At 47.5% G+C, this 19628-nt stretch overlaps 1 protein-coding gene across 5 annotated transcripts in view; it reads right to left on the reverse strand.

Moving 5' to 3' along the window:
* tenm4 (teneurin transmembrane protein 4) overlaps positions 1 to 19628 on the reverse strand; it is an 811512-nt gene that overhangs the window by 161677 nt on the left and 630207 nt on the right. For all 5 annotated transcript variants that reach the window (XM_031895585.1, XM_031895582.1, NM_001102688.1 and 2 more), the window contains 1 exon segment: positions 1850 to 2096. In XM_031895585.1, the coding sequence (XP_031751445.1) occupies positions 1850 to 2096 (247 nt within the window).

The following is a 19628-nucleotide window of genomic DNA, read 5'->3' on the forward strand; positions in this document are numbered from 1 at the left end:
TGGTGCCTATAGTAGCAGTGGGGGGATAATAGCCTCTGGGAAGGGACTGGGGTTGTGGGATAGCAGGTATAGTAGGGAGAGATGGTGCCTATAGTAGCAGTGGGATAATAGCCTCTGGGAAGGGACTGGGCTGTGGGATAGCAGGTATAGTAGGGAGAGATGGTGCCTATAGTAGCAGTGGGATAATAGCCTCTGGGAAGGGACTGGGGCTGTGGGATAGCAGGTATAGTAGGGAGAGATGGTGCCTATAGTAGCAGTGGGGGGATAATTGCCTCTGGGAAGGGACTGGGGCTGTGGGATAGCAGGTATAGTAGGGAGAGATGGTGCCTATAGTAGCAGTGGGGGGATAATAGCCTCTGGGAAGGGACTGGGGCTGTGGGATAGCAGGTATAGTAGGGAGAGATGGTGCCTATAGTAGCAGTGGGGGGGATAATAGCCTCTGGGAAGGGACTGGGGCTGTGGGATAGCAGGTATAGTAGGGAGAGATAGTGCCTATAGTAGCAGTGGGGGGATAATAGCCTCTGGGAAGGGACTGGGGCTGTGGGATAGCAGGTATAGTAGGGAGAGATGGTGCCTATAGTAGCAGTGGGGGGGATAATAGCCTCTGGGAAGGGACTGGGGCTGTGGGATAGCAGGTATAGTAGGGAGAGATAGTGCCTATAGTAGCAGTGGGGGGATAATAGCCTCTGGGAAGGGACTGGGGCTGTGGGATAGCAGGTATAGTAGGGAGAGATGGTGCCTATAGTAGCAGTGGGGGGATAATAGCCTCTGGGAAGGGACTGGGGCTGTGGGATAGCAGGTATAGTAGGGAGAGATGGTGCCTATAGTAGCAGTGGGGGGATAATAGCCTCTGGGAAGGGACTGGGGCTGTGGGATAGCAGGTATAGTAGGGAGAGATGGTGCCTATAGTAGCAGTGGGAGGATAATAGCCTCTGGGAAGGGACTGGGGCTGTGGGATAGCAGGTATAGTAGGGAGAGATGGTGCCTATAGTAGCAGTGGGGGGATAATAGCCTCTGGGAAGGGACTGGGGCTGTGGGATAGCAGGTATAGTAGGGAGAGATAGTGCCTATAGTAGCAGTGGGGGGGATAATAGCCTCTGGGAAGGGACTGGGGCTGTGGGATAGCAGGTATAGTAGGGAGAGATAGTGCCTATAGTAGCAGTGGGGGGATAATAGCCTCTGGGAAGGGACTGGGGCTGTGGGATAGCAGGTGTAGTAGGGAGAGATGGTGCCTATAGTAACAGTGGGGGGATAATAGCCTCTGGGAAGGGACTGGGGCTGTGGGATAGCAGGTATAGTAGGGAGAGATGGTGCCTATAGTAGCAGTGAGGGGATAATAGCCTCTGGGAAGGGACTGTGGCTGTGGGATAGCAGGTATAGTAGGGAGAGATGGTGCCTATAGTAGCAGTGAGGGGATAATAGCCTCTGGGAAGGGACTGTGGCTGTGGGTCTGTATGCTCATTAATTGGTGAAGTTCAACACCAGTGTCTGGGAGTGATGAGAGTTAAAGTTCAACAACAGCTGTCGGTACATAGGCTTTGCAGGGCAGGGGTTGCTTTTCCCCACATCCCACCAGCCCAGCAGAAGGGCCTGGCCGCTCACTTAAAACATGAGATTTAACCTTTAAAATCATGTTTGGGAAAGCAATTTGAAACCAGACCACTTGGTACTTGAACTCACACCCCCTTCTGACACTTGTGTTCGGGAGATAAAACAAAAGCGCCGGCGCTGAGTAACATTTCAACATCCCTTTGAGCGGCAATTAGAGGCTCTTTCATTGTTACCACTTGTCAACACTTAAAACTCAAAACACCACCATGTATTTTTCAGCAAAGGGATTAAAGGATACCTGGTCTCCAGGGGAATGTTGCTGTTTAGCAACCAGTTGTCCTGGGCATGTATGGCCTCCTGGCCCCCGCCCGGCGGCTCCCCCGACAGAGAGTGGTCCGTAGGCGCGGGGCTGGGGTTGCTACGCGGGGTGTAATTGCCCCTGTTCAAAGAATTGATGGACGCGGCATGATGAGGGATTTGTGGGTGGCTTAAGGGCGGTGGGGGGGTCCTTAGTCTCAAATGATTCTGCAGAACCAGCGGCTGATCTGGAAGAGACAAAAACATACACAATCTTTAGTTGGATCAGGTTAAGTAGGTCCCAACATTTGTTAGGGGGGCGAAACAATACATGTAACAGATCTATAATCTGGAATCCTTGGAACCTATTCTTGTTGCTGCCCACCATGGAACATTCTACCGGTTTGGGTGCTTTTGGGTTATAGGAATATCACATTGTTCCTAACAATGAGTACAGAGTTCCCTCATGGGCCAACAGGATCAGAGTTGGGCCCTTTCCAATAACCCAGTTTCCAATAACCCACAGCAACCAATAAGCATTTAGCCTTTACCGCTCTAGTCCACCACGGCCAACGTGGACCTCCCAATACATAGCTCACTAAGCAAATCGCTCTTGCACGCATGACCTATCCATCATTCTCAGGGTAATGGTTCCCATGCTATGCGCATCTAAATGAATACAGCTTTCAATAACATATCATGATTTATAGGCCCAACCTTTGATCTGTCATTGGCTCTTTATCAGTTCTAACGGGGATCAGAACAATCTAAGAAATACATGCATGAACGGCAACTTGCTTCCATCCCAAAACTGTCCCAGAACATGAAAAAGAAACACTGGCTTGGGAGGAACATGTATGAGAACCAACATGAGAGCCCTGCAGAAGATACAACTGATAGTATTGGCTGGTTACACATGCCTTACAAGACATTTTGGTCTAGTCTGAATCCCTATTGGAGATCCTACAAATCTTCCAAGTAACTAGCAGGTATCTCGGCTAACATCCCAAAAGCCGGCCACACACATTCCTAAAGCTTTGCCTCTGATCGTATTGTCTGTCCCTTGGCATAAACATGCTCTGTGAGGGACTAGTGACTCTTTATCTTTGATATAAATAAAGGGTAACTCCAACCAAAGATTGTAAAAAACAATCTTAGAAATACATGCATGAAAGGCAACTTGCTTCCATCCCAAAACTGTCCCAGAAACACGAAAAAGAAAAATAATGACGGGCTTGGGAGGAACAAGTATGAGAGCCAACATGAGAGCCCTGCAGAAGATACAACTGATAGTATTGGCTGGTTACACATCCCTTAAGGTCCCCATACACAGGCCGATAGTAACTGCCGATATCAGTCCTTTGGACCGATTCAGCAGCTTATCGGCCCGTGTATGGGCACTTCCAACGGGTCTGCCCGACCGATATCTGGCCTGAAATCGGCCAGATCTCGATCGGGCAGGTTAGAAAATTTAGTCGGATCGGGGACCGAATTGACTCGTTGATCCGGTCCCTGGACCGACTTTGCCTATACCCGTCGTTATAATTCGATCGTTTGGCCCCAGGGCAAAACTATCAAATTATCCTGGATTCTCCCGATATCGCCCACCCGTAGGTGGGGGATATCGGGAGAAGATCTGCTCACTTGGCGATGGATCTGCCAGTGTATGGGGACCTTTACAAGACATTTTGGTCTAGATTGAATCCCTACTGGAGATCGTACAGATCTTTCAAGTAACTAGCAGGTATCTCGCCTAACATCCCAAAAGCTGGCCACACACATTCCTAAAGCTTTGCCACCGACACCAAATTGGACTGAAAGAACTCTTTGCCTCCAAGCCAAAGATAGGATCATAAGTCTACTCAACCTTGTCATGAAGGCATCAGTGGATGATCCTCGTCCAATGGATATCTACCTGATAGACACTGGTTGAGCAGATCACTGAGGAGACCCCACGCAACTTGGACGTTGAAGGTCTACAATACACAAGCTTACTATAGATGGAGCTTCCAGCTTCTACAGCATGAAGGCCAATAGCAAGACCATCACCACCACCAAAACCTTTCAATGTTCACACCACACAGAGCCGAAGCAAAAGGAAAATGTGAAGCTGATTAGCATCATGGGAAAGGCAAGAAGCCCTTGGATTTCCTTTCTGGGCTGTAATGAGGAGCCCACTGTGAACGATCATCATCATCATCATTAGTAGAGCGCTACAGACTGTCACCCATAATAAGCAGGCACTTCATTATACGGGAATGAAAGAAAACATGTCACGTTGATAAAGCGTCTCAGTGCATCAGATATTGTCGTACGTTAAAATGTCATTGACTCCCACCGGCTGCGGTAACTTGTACCAGAGGGAGGAAACCACCCAGCGCTCTCTCCAGGGGGGGAATAACAACTGTCTGGCCTGAATAATGGAAGAACAAACAAAAAGATGTCCCTTTATATGTAAACATTCTACCTGCAATAAGTATGGCGTCTCCCACAGGCAGGAATATGGCAATAACTACAGCTATAAATGTCGTAGGGCCCATTGATAGAATATAAGCGCAAAGTCAATTTATTTAGGGTATATTTTCCCTTTAAGTCCCATTAATCATAAACAAGGCACTTTCTTTCCCCTTTACTCTCAGAGCCCTGGTAAAGAACAACTATTTATTGAATTGTTTTGTAGAGAAAATCAATAGATATATATTTTTTTTCTCTTTTCGCGGTCATGCTGTCCGGCTTATTCTCCTCGTGTTTTCTCACCCATCTAAGTTATGAGATGTCAGACTGACAAGGAAAAGCAGGGTTATTAGCGAAGGGAGGGGGTTTATTTTTATCTTCTTTAAACCTTTCCACTGCCATAATATTCTCTGAAACCATGTAGCAGAAGCCACGCTGACCTGGACGAGAACGGACTTGTGCTAGGCAGAACCAGGGAACAGAAAGGGACAGATGGACACAACTTTTGATAGCGTAATCACTATCGAAAGCTGTGTCTGTCTATGTGGAACCAGGGAACAGAAAGGGACAGACAGACACAGCTTTTGATCTCGTAGTCGCTATGGAAAGCTGTGTCTGTCTACGCAGAACCAGGGAACAGAAAGGGACAGACAGACACAGCTTTCAATAGTGTAATGGCTATGGAAAGCTGTGTCTGTCTACACAGAACCAGGGAACAGAAAGAGACAGACAGACACAGCTTTCGATAGCAATTACGCTATCGAAAGCTGTGTCTGTCTGTCCCTTTCTGCCCCTTTACGTGTAACTTTAGAACAAAAGATAACGCGTAATGAATGTATATTGGAAAGTTGCACAGAATTACGTTCTCTTTCACTACGCAAAAAACTGTTTGTGGGTCTCATTCTTAAACTACAACTCCCATCAGCCTCTGCCAGGAGGAGCAGAATGCTGGAAGCTGCAAAATTATTAAAAAGCCATAATATTCTCTGAAACAATGTAGCAGAAGCCACACTGACCTGGACGAGAATTGACTTGTGCTACGCAGAACCAGGGAACAGAAAGGGACAGACAGACACAGCTTTCGATAGCGTAATCGATAGCTGTGTCTGTCTACACAGAACCAGGGAACAGATAGGGACAGACGGACGCAGCTTTCGATAACGTAATCGCTATCGAAAGCTGTGTCTGTCTACGCATAACCAGGGAACAGAAAGGGACAGGCAGACACAGCTTTCGATAGTGATTACGCTATCGAAAGTTGTGTCTGTCTGTCCCTTTCTGCCCCTTTACGAGTAACTTAAGATAACGCGTAATGAATGTATATTGGAAAGTTGCTCAGAATTTCATTCTCTTTCATTAAGCAAAAACCGGTTTGTGGGTTTCATTCTTAAACTGCAACTCCCATCAGTCTCTGCCAGGAGGAGCAGAATATTGGAAGCTGCAAAGTTATTAAAAAGCCATAATATTCTCTGAAACAATGTAGCAGAAGCCACGCTGACCTGGACGAGAACTGACTTGTGCTATGCAGAACCACGGAACGGAAAGGGACAGACGGACACAGCTTTCGATAGGGTAATCGCTATGGGAAGCTGTGTCTGTCTGTCCCTTTCTGTTCCCAGGTTCTCTGTAGACAGACACAGGGAACAGAAAGGGACAGACGGACACAGCTTTCAATAGCGATTACGCTATCGAAAGCTACGTCCGTCTGTCCCTTTCTGTTCCCCGGTTCTCTGTAGACAGACACAGCTTTCAATAGCGATTACGCTATCGAAAGCTACGTCCGTCTGTCCCTTTCTGTTCCCCGGTTCTCTGTAGACAGACACAGCTTTCAATAGCGATTACGCTATCGAAAGCTACGTCCGTCTGTCCCTTTCTGTTCCCCGGTTCTCTGTAGACAGACACAGCTTTCAATAGCGATTACGCTATCGAAAGCTACGTCCGTCTGTCCCTTCTGTTCCCAGGTTCTCTGTAGACAGACACAGCTTTCAATAGCGATTACGCTATCGAAAGCTACGTCCGTCTGTCCCTTTCTGTTCCCCGGTTCTCTGTAGACAGACACAGCTTTCAATAGCGATTACGCTATCGAAAGCTACGTCCGTCTGTCCCTTTCTGTTCCCCGGTTCTCTGTAGACAGACACAGCTTTCAATAGCGATTACGCTATCGAAAGCTACGTCCGTCTGTCCCTTCTGTTCCCAGGTTCTCTGTAGACAGACACAGCTTTCAATAGCGATTACGCTATCGAAAGCTACGTCCGTCTGTCCCTTTCTGTTCCCCGGTTCTCTGTAGACAGACACAGCTTTCAATAGCGATTACGCTATCGAAAGCTGTGTCTGTCTGTCCCTTTCTGCCACATTATGTGTAACTTTAGAACAAAAGATAACGCGTAAGGAATGTATATTGGAAAGTTGCTCAGAATTACATTCTCTTTCTTAGAGTCTCATTCTTAAACTACAAATCCCATCAGCCTCTGCCAGGAGGAGAAGAATACTGGAAGTTATTAAAAAGTCCTAATTTACTTTTTTTTTTTTTTTGGCGCATAAATCCCCCAACCCAGTGGAAACAGTGTTCAAAGGAGGAAGCTGTGACTGCTGGTCCATTGCTAATCGGCCAGGATCCCTGCTAGCAAGTTGAAAGAGCAGGTCACAGAGCTTTTGTTCCAGGTCAGAAGAGCCCCAGCAGGACCTCCCCGGCCCAACACCGCCGCACAGTAATGCGCTGGGGTACTGATGGGAGCTTTAAGTAATAAAACATGAACCTGCGCTGGCTCTGAATGCAAAAGGGAATCCCCCCGCCGCTGCATGTCTGGAGGAAGCAGAATAGGCCCAGCCCCCCTGCAGTTCTACCCATTCCGAAGCGCCAATGCTGCAGCGGCAAGAAAATTAGCAACGGCTCTCCCGCGCTTAGCCGAGGCTTACTTTCCCTTCAAATTCATCGTATTGTCATAAACATGGGACTAGTGACCCTTTATCCTTGATATAAATAAAGGGTAACTCCAACCAAAGAGTGCATAATGAAAGAAAATGTCATTCTTAGATCAACTTAGATTGTAAGCTCTACGGGGCAGCGACCTCCTTCCTACTGTGTCTCATACCCCATGGCACTTATTCCCTGTGTATTTATACTTATTTATTGTATTTATTATAACACTTGTCCTCCCTGTGTGTAATTGTGTATATTGTAAGATTGTAAAGCGCTGCGTACCCTTGTGGCGCTTTATAAATAAAGTTATACAAATGTACATACATACATTCTAGGCAACTTCACAATTAGTTATTTGTAAATGTAACTGCACTTGTTTATCCCTTGCTGGTCCGACCCCTGAAACAATTTAGTGGAAGTCAGTTCTCCCCCATGTCGGTAAATCAGATGGTTTCTGCTACATTGTGTCTGGAGTGAGAACCAGCAGGGCAGAGAATGGAAATGGCCGGACAGATACTGCTTATAGATATGTTTTAATGACTGTGATTAAAATTGTATATATAGGAAAAGGTTTAGGATGGGGTTGGGGTTTAAATGGAAGTGGGGGCTGAAGGGGGTCTAATAGTAAGATGGCAGTAGCCACGGTGACAACTGGGCCTGGGACAATCAAGGCAGTCAATTTTCCAGATCCCAGAGGGTTGGTCAAAAGGGGTCCGGACTACAGGCTGTGGTTCTCAAACTCTAGGGAACTCCCCCCATTGGGGGGCAGTGGGTGGAACGGGGGGGGGCAGTGGGTGGAACGGGGGGGGGGCAATGGGTGGAACGGGGGGGGGGGGCAACTGAATGCCAATTAGGATGAGGTTTAGGGAAAACTTATATTTACCCCCCAGATACCCCTGTAGGGCCATTTTTAAGGTCAGTGGGGTAAGGTATCTAGATATTCTTGGACCTGAATGACTGATACACTGATGTTTTCCTATATTTGTAACCTTGTTATGAACTAAGTGGTCACTGGCAAAGGTTGACCTTCAAAGAACTGGGGGGGGCAGCGGTGTAACTTGGTTGCAGCAGGCCCCCCTGCAAAAAAAATCTTTTGGGGGGGCCCAGCGCAAACAGTCCCTTCTCCCCCAACCCACTGAACCTCTAAAGCCACATAACACCGTGGGAGGAGGGACTGCAATACAGAAGACCCCATGGTCTGGGCGCATCCCCCCCCCCAGTGGTGAAACTACCTAAACAGCAAACCCAGCTGTTGCGACCCCTGCCCCCCCCCCCGCCCCCGCAACCACTGGGTCTGCTGTATAGGTAGTTTCACCACTGGGGGGGGGGAGTTAAATTAAAAAAAAATGTCCCACAATTTCAGCCCTAAAGCCATGGGCTCCCGGTGTGATACCCTCCCACCCTTCACTGGACAGCTCTAGACGGATGGGCCCTACCCACTAAATAATGCTAAAATCAGATGGCAGAGCCTACCGACTGTGCCCACACAGAATTCCTTCCCCCCCCCCCCCCACTTTAGTTTTGCTTGGGCTGAAGATAATACCCAGAGCCTTGATGGGTTTAATTAACAGGGAAACGTGCCTCCAGGCCAACCGGAGGCTGAAGCCTTCAGTAAACACACAGCAGAGCTTCTCTGTCACTGACGATTGAGGGAGACAATCGGATTGTGGATCTAACCTTTTGACTGCGATTTCCAGTGCAATTCTATATCCTTCCCCCCACCAGAAAGGCTCTTTCCCAGCCTGACAGATCTACTGGGCACTAACGGGCCTGACAGGCTTTATAAACTGCTATTTACTCTTCACTCGTCAGGCCTTTTCTCCTGGGTGCAACTTCACTTGTGTACCCCCTCCTTTCCTTGAAATTTTCACCAAAATGAGCAAAAATTCACAAAGAAGCACAAAAGAATCTCAGACTAATAACTGAGCTTCCCAGCTGACTCCCAGAATTCATTTGGGCTGCATTGTGTAGACCAGGGAATGTGATAGGGACTTTAGATTGTAAGCTCACTGGGGCAGGGACTGATGGGAATGTGATAGGGACCTTAGATTGTAAGCTCACTGGGGCAGGGGCTGATGGGAATGTGATAGGGACCTTAGATTGTAAGCTCCACTGGGGCAGGGACTGATGGGAATGTGATAGGAACCTTAGATTGTAAGCTCACTGGGGCAGGGACTGATGGGAATGTGATAGGGACCTTAGATTGTAAGCTCACTGGGGCAGGGACTGATGGGAATGTGATAGGGACCTTAGATTGTAAGCTCCACTGGGGCAGGGACTGATGGGAATGTGATAGGGACCTTAGATTGTAAGCTCACTGGGGCAGGGACTGATGGGAATGTGATAGGGACCTTAGATTGTAAGCTCACTGGGGCAGGGACTGATGGGAATGGGATAGGGACCTTAGATTGTAAGCTCACTGGGGCAGGGACTGATGGGAATGTGATAGGGACCTTAGATTGTAAGCTCACTGGGGCAGGGACTGATGGGAATGTGATAGGGACCTTAGATTGTAAGCTCACTGGGGCAGGGACTGATGGGAATGTGATAGGGACCTTAGATTGTAAGCTCACTGGGGCAGGGACTGATGGGAATGTGATAGGGACCTTAGATTGTAAGCTCACTGGGGCAGGGACTGATGGGAATGTGATAGGGACCTTAGATTGTAAGCTCACTGGGGCAGGGACTGATGGGAATGTGATAGGGACCTTAGATTGTAAGCTCACTGGGGCAGGGACTGATGGGAATGTGATAGGGACCTTAGATTGTAAGCTCACTGGGGCAGGGACTGATGGGAATGTGATAGGGACCTTAGATTGTAAGCTCACTGGGGCAGGGACTGATGGGAATGGGATAGGGACCTTATATTGTAAGCTCCACTGGGGCAGGGACTGATGGGAATGTGATAGGGACCTTAGATTGTAAGCTCACTGGGGCAGGGACTGATGGGAATGTGATTGGGACCTTAGATTGTAAGCTCCACTGGGGCAGGGACTGATATAAATGCAAAACAGAATATCCCATAATGTTGTGCAATAAGGCACCCCAGTCATTCCCAGGGGATCACACAGCCCCCTCGCTACATTGTACATATAAAACCCCAGGCCCAGCTGACAGGCGTCACTCAGGATTTAGCTGAAACCCACTGATAAAGACTATGGCACGTCCCACTCTGTGTGTGGGTGGGAAGGAACCCAGAGGAACGGCACAGGTGCTGCCCCACGCGGGGAGTCTGTTGGGAGCACACACGGAATTAGGCCCCAGTGTATAATGGATTGTAGGGGCAACGTGTGATCCTGGGATTAGGAAAGATAATTAGGGCACAGCCTGGGGGGGGGGGGGGGGGCAGGAAATATTTTGTCCATCCTGGATTTCTCACCATTGTTTTCTTATCTGTGACTAAACAAAAAGTTTTCCCAAAGTTCGACATAAATAGTCCGACATTTGTTACCAAGTCTGCATCTTCCAACCACGTTGGGGGCTTATTGGCCCATGTATGGGGGCTGCCTGAGAGATACCCAACACAAAATGTGCCATTAATCTTTCTGACAGGCCTATTGATGGGTCTGCATTATTATAGGATCATTAGCCTCGGGGGCAAAAAGCTTGGATTAGTCCTGTTTGACCCAGGGGCTGAATAAGGCAAAGTTCTACTTGTTTAGTGACCTAGCTGAGCAGAGCTTTACATGTACGCCCAGCTTAACGAACGGGACCTAGGCTTGCCATAGGCTGCTACTTTTGTTCCATAATACTAATATCTGCATGAAAGCCACGTGGTAACTCTACTGGTTCTACCAGGGTCACTATCTAGATTTCTCATGGGATTCTTCTTAATTCCAAGAAGGTTCTGTCAACATTACCTGACTCTTCCCAACAATAACGCACTTTCCAAAACACACGACAGAGCTGAACCTGCTGAATGATGTGTTGGGCTACTACTCGAGGCCAACGGGCCTAACAAAAGCACTATAAACAGGAAGCCACCTCCTTGTTATGCAAACACAACAGGACAATTCTCCCAGGTGTCGGGAACCAATTGCCCTTAAGAGATAACAAAGTAGGTTGACGAAATGCTTCATTTCTTCCCTAATTCCAAAGCGCTCACATCATGTGTTTCCACTCCAGAAAACTTGATCTCTCTCCTCCTGCCTATGTCTCTCATCACTCTTCTGACTCAGGACAAGGCGCTTTATGGCCAGAGGGAAAAGAATAGCTGGGAGTGAGATAGACTGCCAAGGGATGCATTTTTTTAATGCCTAGGAGGCCCCCCTGGCCCCAACTGTAAAGGTCCCCATACAAGTTGAGATTTGTTAAATAGGGTGAAATCTGGGGTGTCCACTGGATCTCTAGCAAGTTATGTCAACAACATGTGAAGGTCCTGCCTTACAAAACTTCAAAATGGAGGGAAACTTATAGACGTTCATGTTTTCCCCTACTAAACACCCGGTTCATATGATACACATCAGTCTATTTTTTTTTTAAAAACATATCGGCTACAATTAAGAAAAGGAGGCAACTTGGGAGAGAAGGGAAGACCACCCTTATACAATGGGAGCTAATGAACGCCACATACATTAGATGTAAATCCCACCGTCACTTCCACTCTGAGACAAAGCCAAGGAAGAAACAGCAATCAAGCGGTTTCCGTATGAGACAGGTAATTAGGGAATCTGTTAAATTACAGTGATTAGGAGGCAACGAGGAGAAACTTGAGACTCGAGCAAGTTCTGCAGGGGGAATGTTTGATGGAGGAATTGAGAGGCTCCTGAGGGGCAACCACTGGCTTTGTCTCACCTTAAACCTACGGAAGGAGGTTTCCGGCAGACAAAACACGGATAAGGCAGCGGATCATGGATTGCCTGGGGCAAGGCAGTTAAAAGCCTGATGTGTGGAAGTGCAGAGGCATCTCTATTATGGCAAGAGTGATAGGACCTGACCTCAATTCAGATCTTCACACAACTTTCATATAGGGTTACCCTAGAACACCTCATTGCCTTAGGGCTACTGTGGCTACTGTAAGGGGTTGGGCCACCTCTGAGTATTTAATCTCTCAGGGGACATAGGGCTCGGGGTCTTAATGTAGATGGGCCCCACAGAACTCTTATTGATCTCAGAAACAAACCATGTATTCTGGACTATGGAATCTGGGGATAATAAGGAAGGAACTGTGGCTTAACAAGTATATTTCAGACTATTGATTAGTAGCTGCTACTTGTAGCTGGCCGGGGAAAAACTACCTCTGTACCATTATATATATTATCCTAAACCAGTGGTTCTCAACCTTCCTAATGCCGCGACCCTTTAATACAGTTCCTCATGTTGTGGTGACCCCCAACCATAAAATTATTCCTAAGACCATCGGAAATATGTGTTTTCCGATGGCCTTAGACGAACCCAAAGGGGTCCCGACCCACAGGTTGAGAGCCGCTGTTCTAAATTGGGCATAATCCAATATGGTCGGGTCCATATAGTGCTACATTTCCTATTTTTGCTTTGCTCATGGAAAGTAAATTCCTTTATAATGGAGGGGGGGCATCGGCATTCAGAGGGCCCGACGTATCCATCAGCAAAGGGGCTGCATTTCAAGACATTTGGGAAAAAAAAAAAGTCAGTCTGGGGTGGGAAGCCCAAACATCTTCACTGAGTGATAAGTTGATCTGCTACAAGAGGGCTCTCCAAAATATAATCCCGCAGCTGTCGCTGAACTACACATTCCAGCCAGGGGTTTGCCTCTAGCTGCGGGCAAGCATCGGCGCGCCGGGTTTCCCAACATCCACGTGCCACATGTTTATAGGAGAGAATTGCAGTTCTGCAATGAAGGTAATGCTGAAGGCTGACTTTGCTTACACAGTACATTAGGCCTGGAACAGTTACATGGAATATATAATATTGTATCAATACAAATAAACACAATGCACAAAGTAAGCTACGCCCCAATATTGTACTATCTAAAGGTCCCCATACATGGGCCAATTGTAGCTGCCGATATGGGTCCCTTGGACAGATTCAGCAGCTTATCGGCCCGTGTAGGGGCACAAATGACGGCCATACCCGACCGATATCTGGCCTCAAATTGGCCAGATATTGATCAGGCAGGTTAAAAGATGTATACGGATCAGGGACCGCATCGGCTCGTTGATGCGGTCCCCAAACCGACTGCCCCATTACCGCCATTATAATTCGATCATTTGGCCCCATGTTCCCGCCCACCTGTAGGTGGGGATATCGGGTGAAGATCCACCCGTTTGGCGACCTCAACAAGTGAGCGGATCTTGACGTGTATGGGGACCTTAAGGCAGTGATCCTCAAGCAATGACTCGCAAGGAGCATGTTGGTCACCAACCCTTTAGATGTTGCTCCCAGTGATTATTTGTGGATTCCTGGCAACAGAGGGGCTACCAAATATCCAATCACAGGCCTTATGTGCCAGCTTCTGGAACACTTGTGTTGCTCCCCAACTCCTTTTTTACCTTTGAACGTGGTTCATGGATAAAAAAAGGTTGGGGACCTCAGGTCTTAAGGAAACAATATGGCAGCATCGATGTTTATATATTTATTTATCCAGATAAATAATCTTCATTGCTCTCTGCTTTACCCTAGAACCATCAGGACACAGAAAGTCATCTAACCACAAACCACTGGCAAAATTCAGCCTTATCTGCAATATTTGATTCTTCTCCTGAAAGCAGAGGCAATTAAGCAGCTGACATGTAATCAATGAACTTTATCAGAAAGGTTGCCATATTGCTGTGCAATGATTGGGAATCCGTCCCTGAGAAGTGGGGCTGAAAATGATGGAATCTATGCTCCGTACTGGTGTTATTACAAATACGATTTCTAATGGATATGCCAGATATTACTTATATACTCAGTTTGGGTGGAGGAAGGGGTGTGGCTGAGGTGTAATAGGGCATGGCCTGGGCACAATATAGTGTGCCCATAAACCTTCTGTGGCATCTATGATACCCACTATCTGTGGGTCATAAGAGTCAAGCAATGAAAGGAGAATTTGAGTTTTATAACCCTAGCCTGCCTCTAGAGATGCTTGCGTTTCAAAGTCCTCAAATACTTGCTTGACCTCTTTGGTGCCATTGAAGGCAATTCCCATTTCAGTTACAGTGGGTTGCCATTTTGGAGAGCTCTCTCTGGCTTCCTCATTGGACACTCATTGTTGGCATAGGCATCACATGACTTGACCTGGGCAGTTGGAGAGCTGCAACTCCACCTGCTCCAAGCCAAGGTAGCACAGGAAGAGGGGATAACTGCCCTACCAGAAAAAGCACTTTGTTGACACGGAAACAAGGATTTATGCCTTAAGTTGGCCATACACGTTAACATCTGCTCGCCTGGCGAGGTCACCAAGCGAGCAGATCTTCTCCCGATATCCCCACCTACGGGTGGGGGATATCGGATGAATTCAGGCTAATTCAATCGAGTTAGAATGCCGGTAATAGGGGCAATTGGTTCAGGGACCACATCAACGAGCCGATGCGGTCCCTGATCCGACTAAATTTTTTAACCTGCCCGATTGATATCTCCTCGATTTCAGGCCAGATATCGGTCGGGCAGGCCCGTCGTTTGTGCCCATACATGGGCCGATAAGCTGCCGAATTGGTCTAAGGGACCCATATTGGCAGCTACAATCGGGCCGTGTATGGCCACCTTTAGAGAGGCCCCCCAGTACGAGTTGGCCCATTCACGGCGCTCACCAATCAGCCCGCTCAACCGATATCTGGCCAAAATCTGAACCACTTCTGTGGTGCTTTCAGCTTAAAGTTAATATAATAAACAAAGTGCAGGACAAAATAGGTAATTAAGTGATGACAGTATCCCCTCCATATCCCAAGCCAACTGTTACACCCCCTGCCCCAGAGAATCCCCACTGTGGAACCAACCTGCTCACCGCCGGAGCTGCTTACACGGCAAGGAACTGGTTTGGCCCGGCATGTAGCTGAGCTATAAAGATTGGCTGGATTTATTGTAATGCTAAATATTTCTCCCTATCAATGTCAAACACTCATAAAACGCCCTGTAAAATGAAGGGGGGAAAAAAAATGACAAGGTAATATTAGCCTCAATCGGCGGGCAGCCGGCGAACCTCCGCGGGAGCCTGCTTTATGGAGAAAGGCCTTATTGAAGCCTAATTAAAATCAGCTCCTCGAAAGGAAAGACTATGGAGCTATCACCGGGAGGAAATTGAAAACTTGCACTAAAACTGCTTAAATCTGCTGTACTTTCTAATTTATATTTTATTGCGCCAGCCTCGGCGGCGGAGATAGGTGGGGAATTACAGAGGAGAACGTCGGGAGAGCCAAGTCGGAAGCAAATCACCGAAATGCTTTTTCTCTGACAACTGGCCCAATTTATTTTGTGATTCACTTACTAATCTGGAGCAGGTTTAATGGCAGCCCTCCTGGAATTAGCATCGCGGCCCCCGCCGGAGATCATGTACAGTCACTAAATTACCAAATGGGTATGGCGTCAAGGATTTACTCGCATTATTACCATTGTTTTCTTTAAAAAAGGAAGGAACAATAGTAGGATGGCCCAATAAGAAAGTCAGGCTAACGCTAATATTCAGAAAAACAAGGTTTCAGATTCTGATGATGTCACACCTTAAATGAGGTCATCTGTATTCATGACACTGATTGGTACTGAATGGCATCATTCCCACATTAGCTGGAATTAACTAAATGTGCCCACTGGCACTTTCTATGGACAGAAAAAAATTATCCCAAAAATAGTTGGTCTGGCCATCATCATACTAACTAGGCTGACCAAGATGATCATGACACTAGCTGGCTGGACCAAGGGCATCCCCACACTAGCTGGACCAACAGCATCTCGATACTAGCTGGACCAAGGGCATCTCCATACTAGCAGGACCAACAGCATCTCCATACTAGCTGGACCAATGGCATCTCCATACTAGCTGGACCAAGGGCATCTCCATACTAGCAGGACCAACAGCATCTCCATACTAGCTGGACCAACGGCATCTCCATACTAGCTGGACCAAGGACATCTCCATACTAGCAGGACCAACAGCATCTCCATACTAGCTGGACCAACAGCATCTCCATACTAGCTGGACCAAGGGCATCTCCATACTAGCAGGACCAACAGCATCTCCATACTAGCAGGACCAAGGGCTTCTCCATACTAGCTGGACCAAGGGCATCTCCATACTAGCTGGACCAAGGGCATCCCCACACTAGCTGGACCAAGGGCATCCCCACACTAGCTGGACCAAGGGCATCCCCACACTAGCTGGACCAACAGCATCTCCATACTAGCAGGACCAAGGGCATCTCCATACTAGCAGGAACAAGGGCATCTCCATACTAGCAGGACCAAGGGCATCTCCATACTAGCTGAACCAAGGGCATCTCCATACTAGCTGGACCAGGGGCATCCCCACACTAGCTGAACCAAGGGCATGCCCACACTAGCAGGACCAACGGCATCTCCATACTAGCTTTACCAACGGCATCTCCATACTAGCAGGACCAATGGCATCTCCATACTAGCTGGTTTTGTCAACTAAATACTCTACCTAGGTTCTTTTAGCACGGCCATCTCACATCAACTTGAAGAACAAAGATCAAGCCCAACACCAGCTGATTTATCAAAGATGATGCTGACACTAACTAGGTGGACAACTTTTAGTCCAACACTAGCTGGTTAAATCAATGTGGTGCCAGTACTAGCTAGTGTCACCAAGGTCATCCTCACATTAGCTTGGTGGACAAATTTCAGTCCATCATTAGTTGAAACACTAGAACATTTAAACAAAGGAACCTCCACATTAACTGGATGGACAAGTTCAAGTCCAACACTAGTTCAAGTTTAACACTAGCTTGTTTAACCAAAGTTATTCCAACACTAGCTAGTTTGATTAAGATTGTCCCCACACTTGGTGGACATATATCAGGCCATAACTAGCTAGTCTGACTAAAGGTGGCCGTACACAGGAAGATTCACTTGTTTAGCAAGGTCACCAAGAGAGCATATCTTCTCCCGATATGAGGGTGATATCAGGCTAATTCAATTGTTTGGTCTTAGGGCCAAATGACTGAATTACAGTAGCAGACATAGGCACCGCACCAACAAGCCAAAGCGGTCCCCGATCCAACGGAAAATCAAACCTGCCTGGTCAAGATCTGGCTAAATTTAGGCCAGATCTCAGTCAGGTAGGCCTGTTGGGGGTGCCTATACACGGGCAGATAAGCTGCCAAATCGGTCTAAAGGACATGAATCTGCAGCTAAAATCTGCCCATGTATGGCCACTTTAAGTGGACACATAGCAGTCCAACACTAGCTGGTTTAACCAAGGTGTTGCCAATACTACCTTAGCTTGACCAAGGTCATACTCACATTAGCTTGGCTCACAAATTTCACTCCAACGCTAGCTGGAACGCTAACCACTTTGAACAAGTCTGTCCTCACATAGTAAAAAACTGATGTTGACACTAGCCAGTCTACCAAGGTCATCCTCATACTATCAGCTGTGAGCAAGGTCGTCCTGACTAGCTTCTCCGACCAAGGTCGCCCAAACACTTGGACTTGGTTTGACTGATATCCTTATACTCACTAGATGGCCCAAGGCTAACAACATGCTAGCTTACTGTGCCATCACAAAACCTAATGACAACGAATCAATTATTTGAAGTAGAATATGAGTGATGTAATATTCCCACTAGTAGGCACTGAATGATGTAATTAAGCAATTTGAATTATGTCGGCAGTTAGAACCCAAAGGGGACGAGACATTGAACTGCAATAGGAGCACTGCCAAGTCAGATCAATGGAGCCTGTGAACAACATCAGATATATTCACTTACTGTGCCGGAAACCAGAAATGAAAAATGTGTATATTTGGGCTAAAAAGTTACTGTACTGGTTGTGTCGGGTGTTACCATTGGGGTGAATGGGACGGAGCAGGGGTTTCTTCTCCCCGGCTGGAATAGTCTGGTGGAGAAACATCATGTAAGCCGTCAGCCTTAAGGGCTCTGGTACACGGGGAGATTAGTCGCCCGCGGCAAAACTCCCTGCTCGCGGGCGACTAATCTCCCCGAGTTGCCTTCCCTCTGCCATCCCACCGGCGAACATGTAAGTCGGCGGCGGGATGGCAGACGCGGCGGGGCGATTTCGGGAAATCGCCGAAAAAGCCTCGCGAGTCTTTTTCGGCGATTTGCGCAAAATCGCGCCGCCGCGTCTGCCATCCCGCCGGCGACTTACATGTTCGCCGGTGGGATGGCAGAGGGAAGGCAACTCGGGGAGATTAGTCGCCCGCGAGCAGGGAGTTTTGCCGCGGGCGACTAATCTCCTCGTGTACCAGAGCCCTAAGGGTGAAGACACACGGAGCTACTTAGTAGCAGCTACTAAACGCCAGAAAATCCCCTGCCATAGACAATACTGAGAATTGCCTCTGCTAAAACACACGTAGAGACAATTATCAGTAAATGATCAGCATTGTCTATTTTAGTAGCCACGACAAGGAGCTGCTACTAGTAGCTCTGTGTGTCTTCTCCCTAAACATATTATGGGTAAACTGTGCCTGTGTACAAATGATCTGCCTTTCGATCAGAGAACAATGGAATGTTACGCAAACCTGAATCTACAAAACCTTCACAGAAGCTAAAGGCAAAGCACCAAGCAAATAAAGTTCCCCTCTTATTATTTACACTAGGCCCAGGGCACAGGCTACCATTTTTTTTTGCCCCCCCCTCCGTACAAGGTAAGGTTACCGGTTCTTGATTCTTCTTGACGACAATGAAAAGAAACTCATTGTAACAAGACAAAGAAGTGCGAGCCGCCTTGTAAATCACGAGCTAGACGCAACTAATCTCCACTGATTGCATATCTATATTTCACAATACATAATGGATGGGGTCCCTCTCCTCACTGACAATCCTTTTGTTTATCAGTTTGAAATAATTGGCCAATTTAACAGCCGGCAAGAAATAAGACTTTCCGAAATCCCTCCGCATTTTATCTTTTGGGTCGAGCAAGACCTTTCCAACTCAAACAAACACCCTTGATTGATTGGCTGCTTTCTGCGCGCCGCTATCATATCTCTCTTTAATCTTCTTTGTTCCCCACTAACTGGGTCTGTTAGTAATGAATCTGCCCTTCCTGATAATCCAACTATTATTTTAATTGATCTGTGCTCGCACCATTATGTTGCTTCTGTGTCCTGGGGGGGCCAAACACACACAAAGCCGGAGTTTGGCCTTACTGCACAAATGCATGAATGTGCGCCATACAACTCAGGATGGCAATACACTAAAGGTGCCCATACACGGGCCGATTGTAGCTGCCGATATGGGTCCCTTGGACCGATTCAGCAGCTAATCGGCCCCTGTAGGGACAGAAACGACGGCCATACCCGACTGATATCTGG

This window comes from Xenopus tropicalis, chromosome 2 (assembly GCF_000004195.4).
Source record: "Xenopus tropicalis strain Nigerian chromosome 2, UCB_Xtro_10.0, whole genome shotgun sequence".
Lineage (NCBI taxonomy): Eukaryota > Metazoa > Chordata > Amphibia > Anura > Pipidae > Xenopus > Xenopus tropicalis.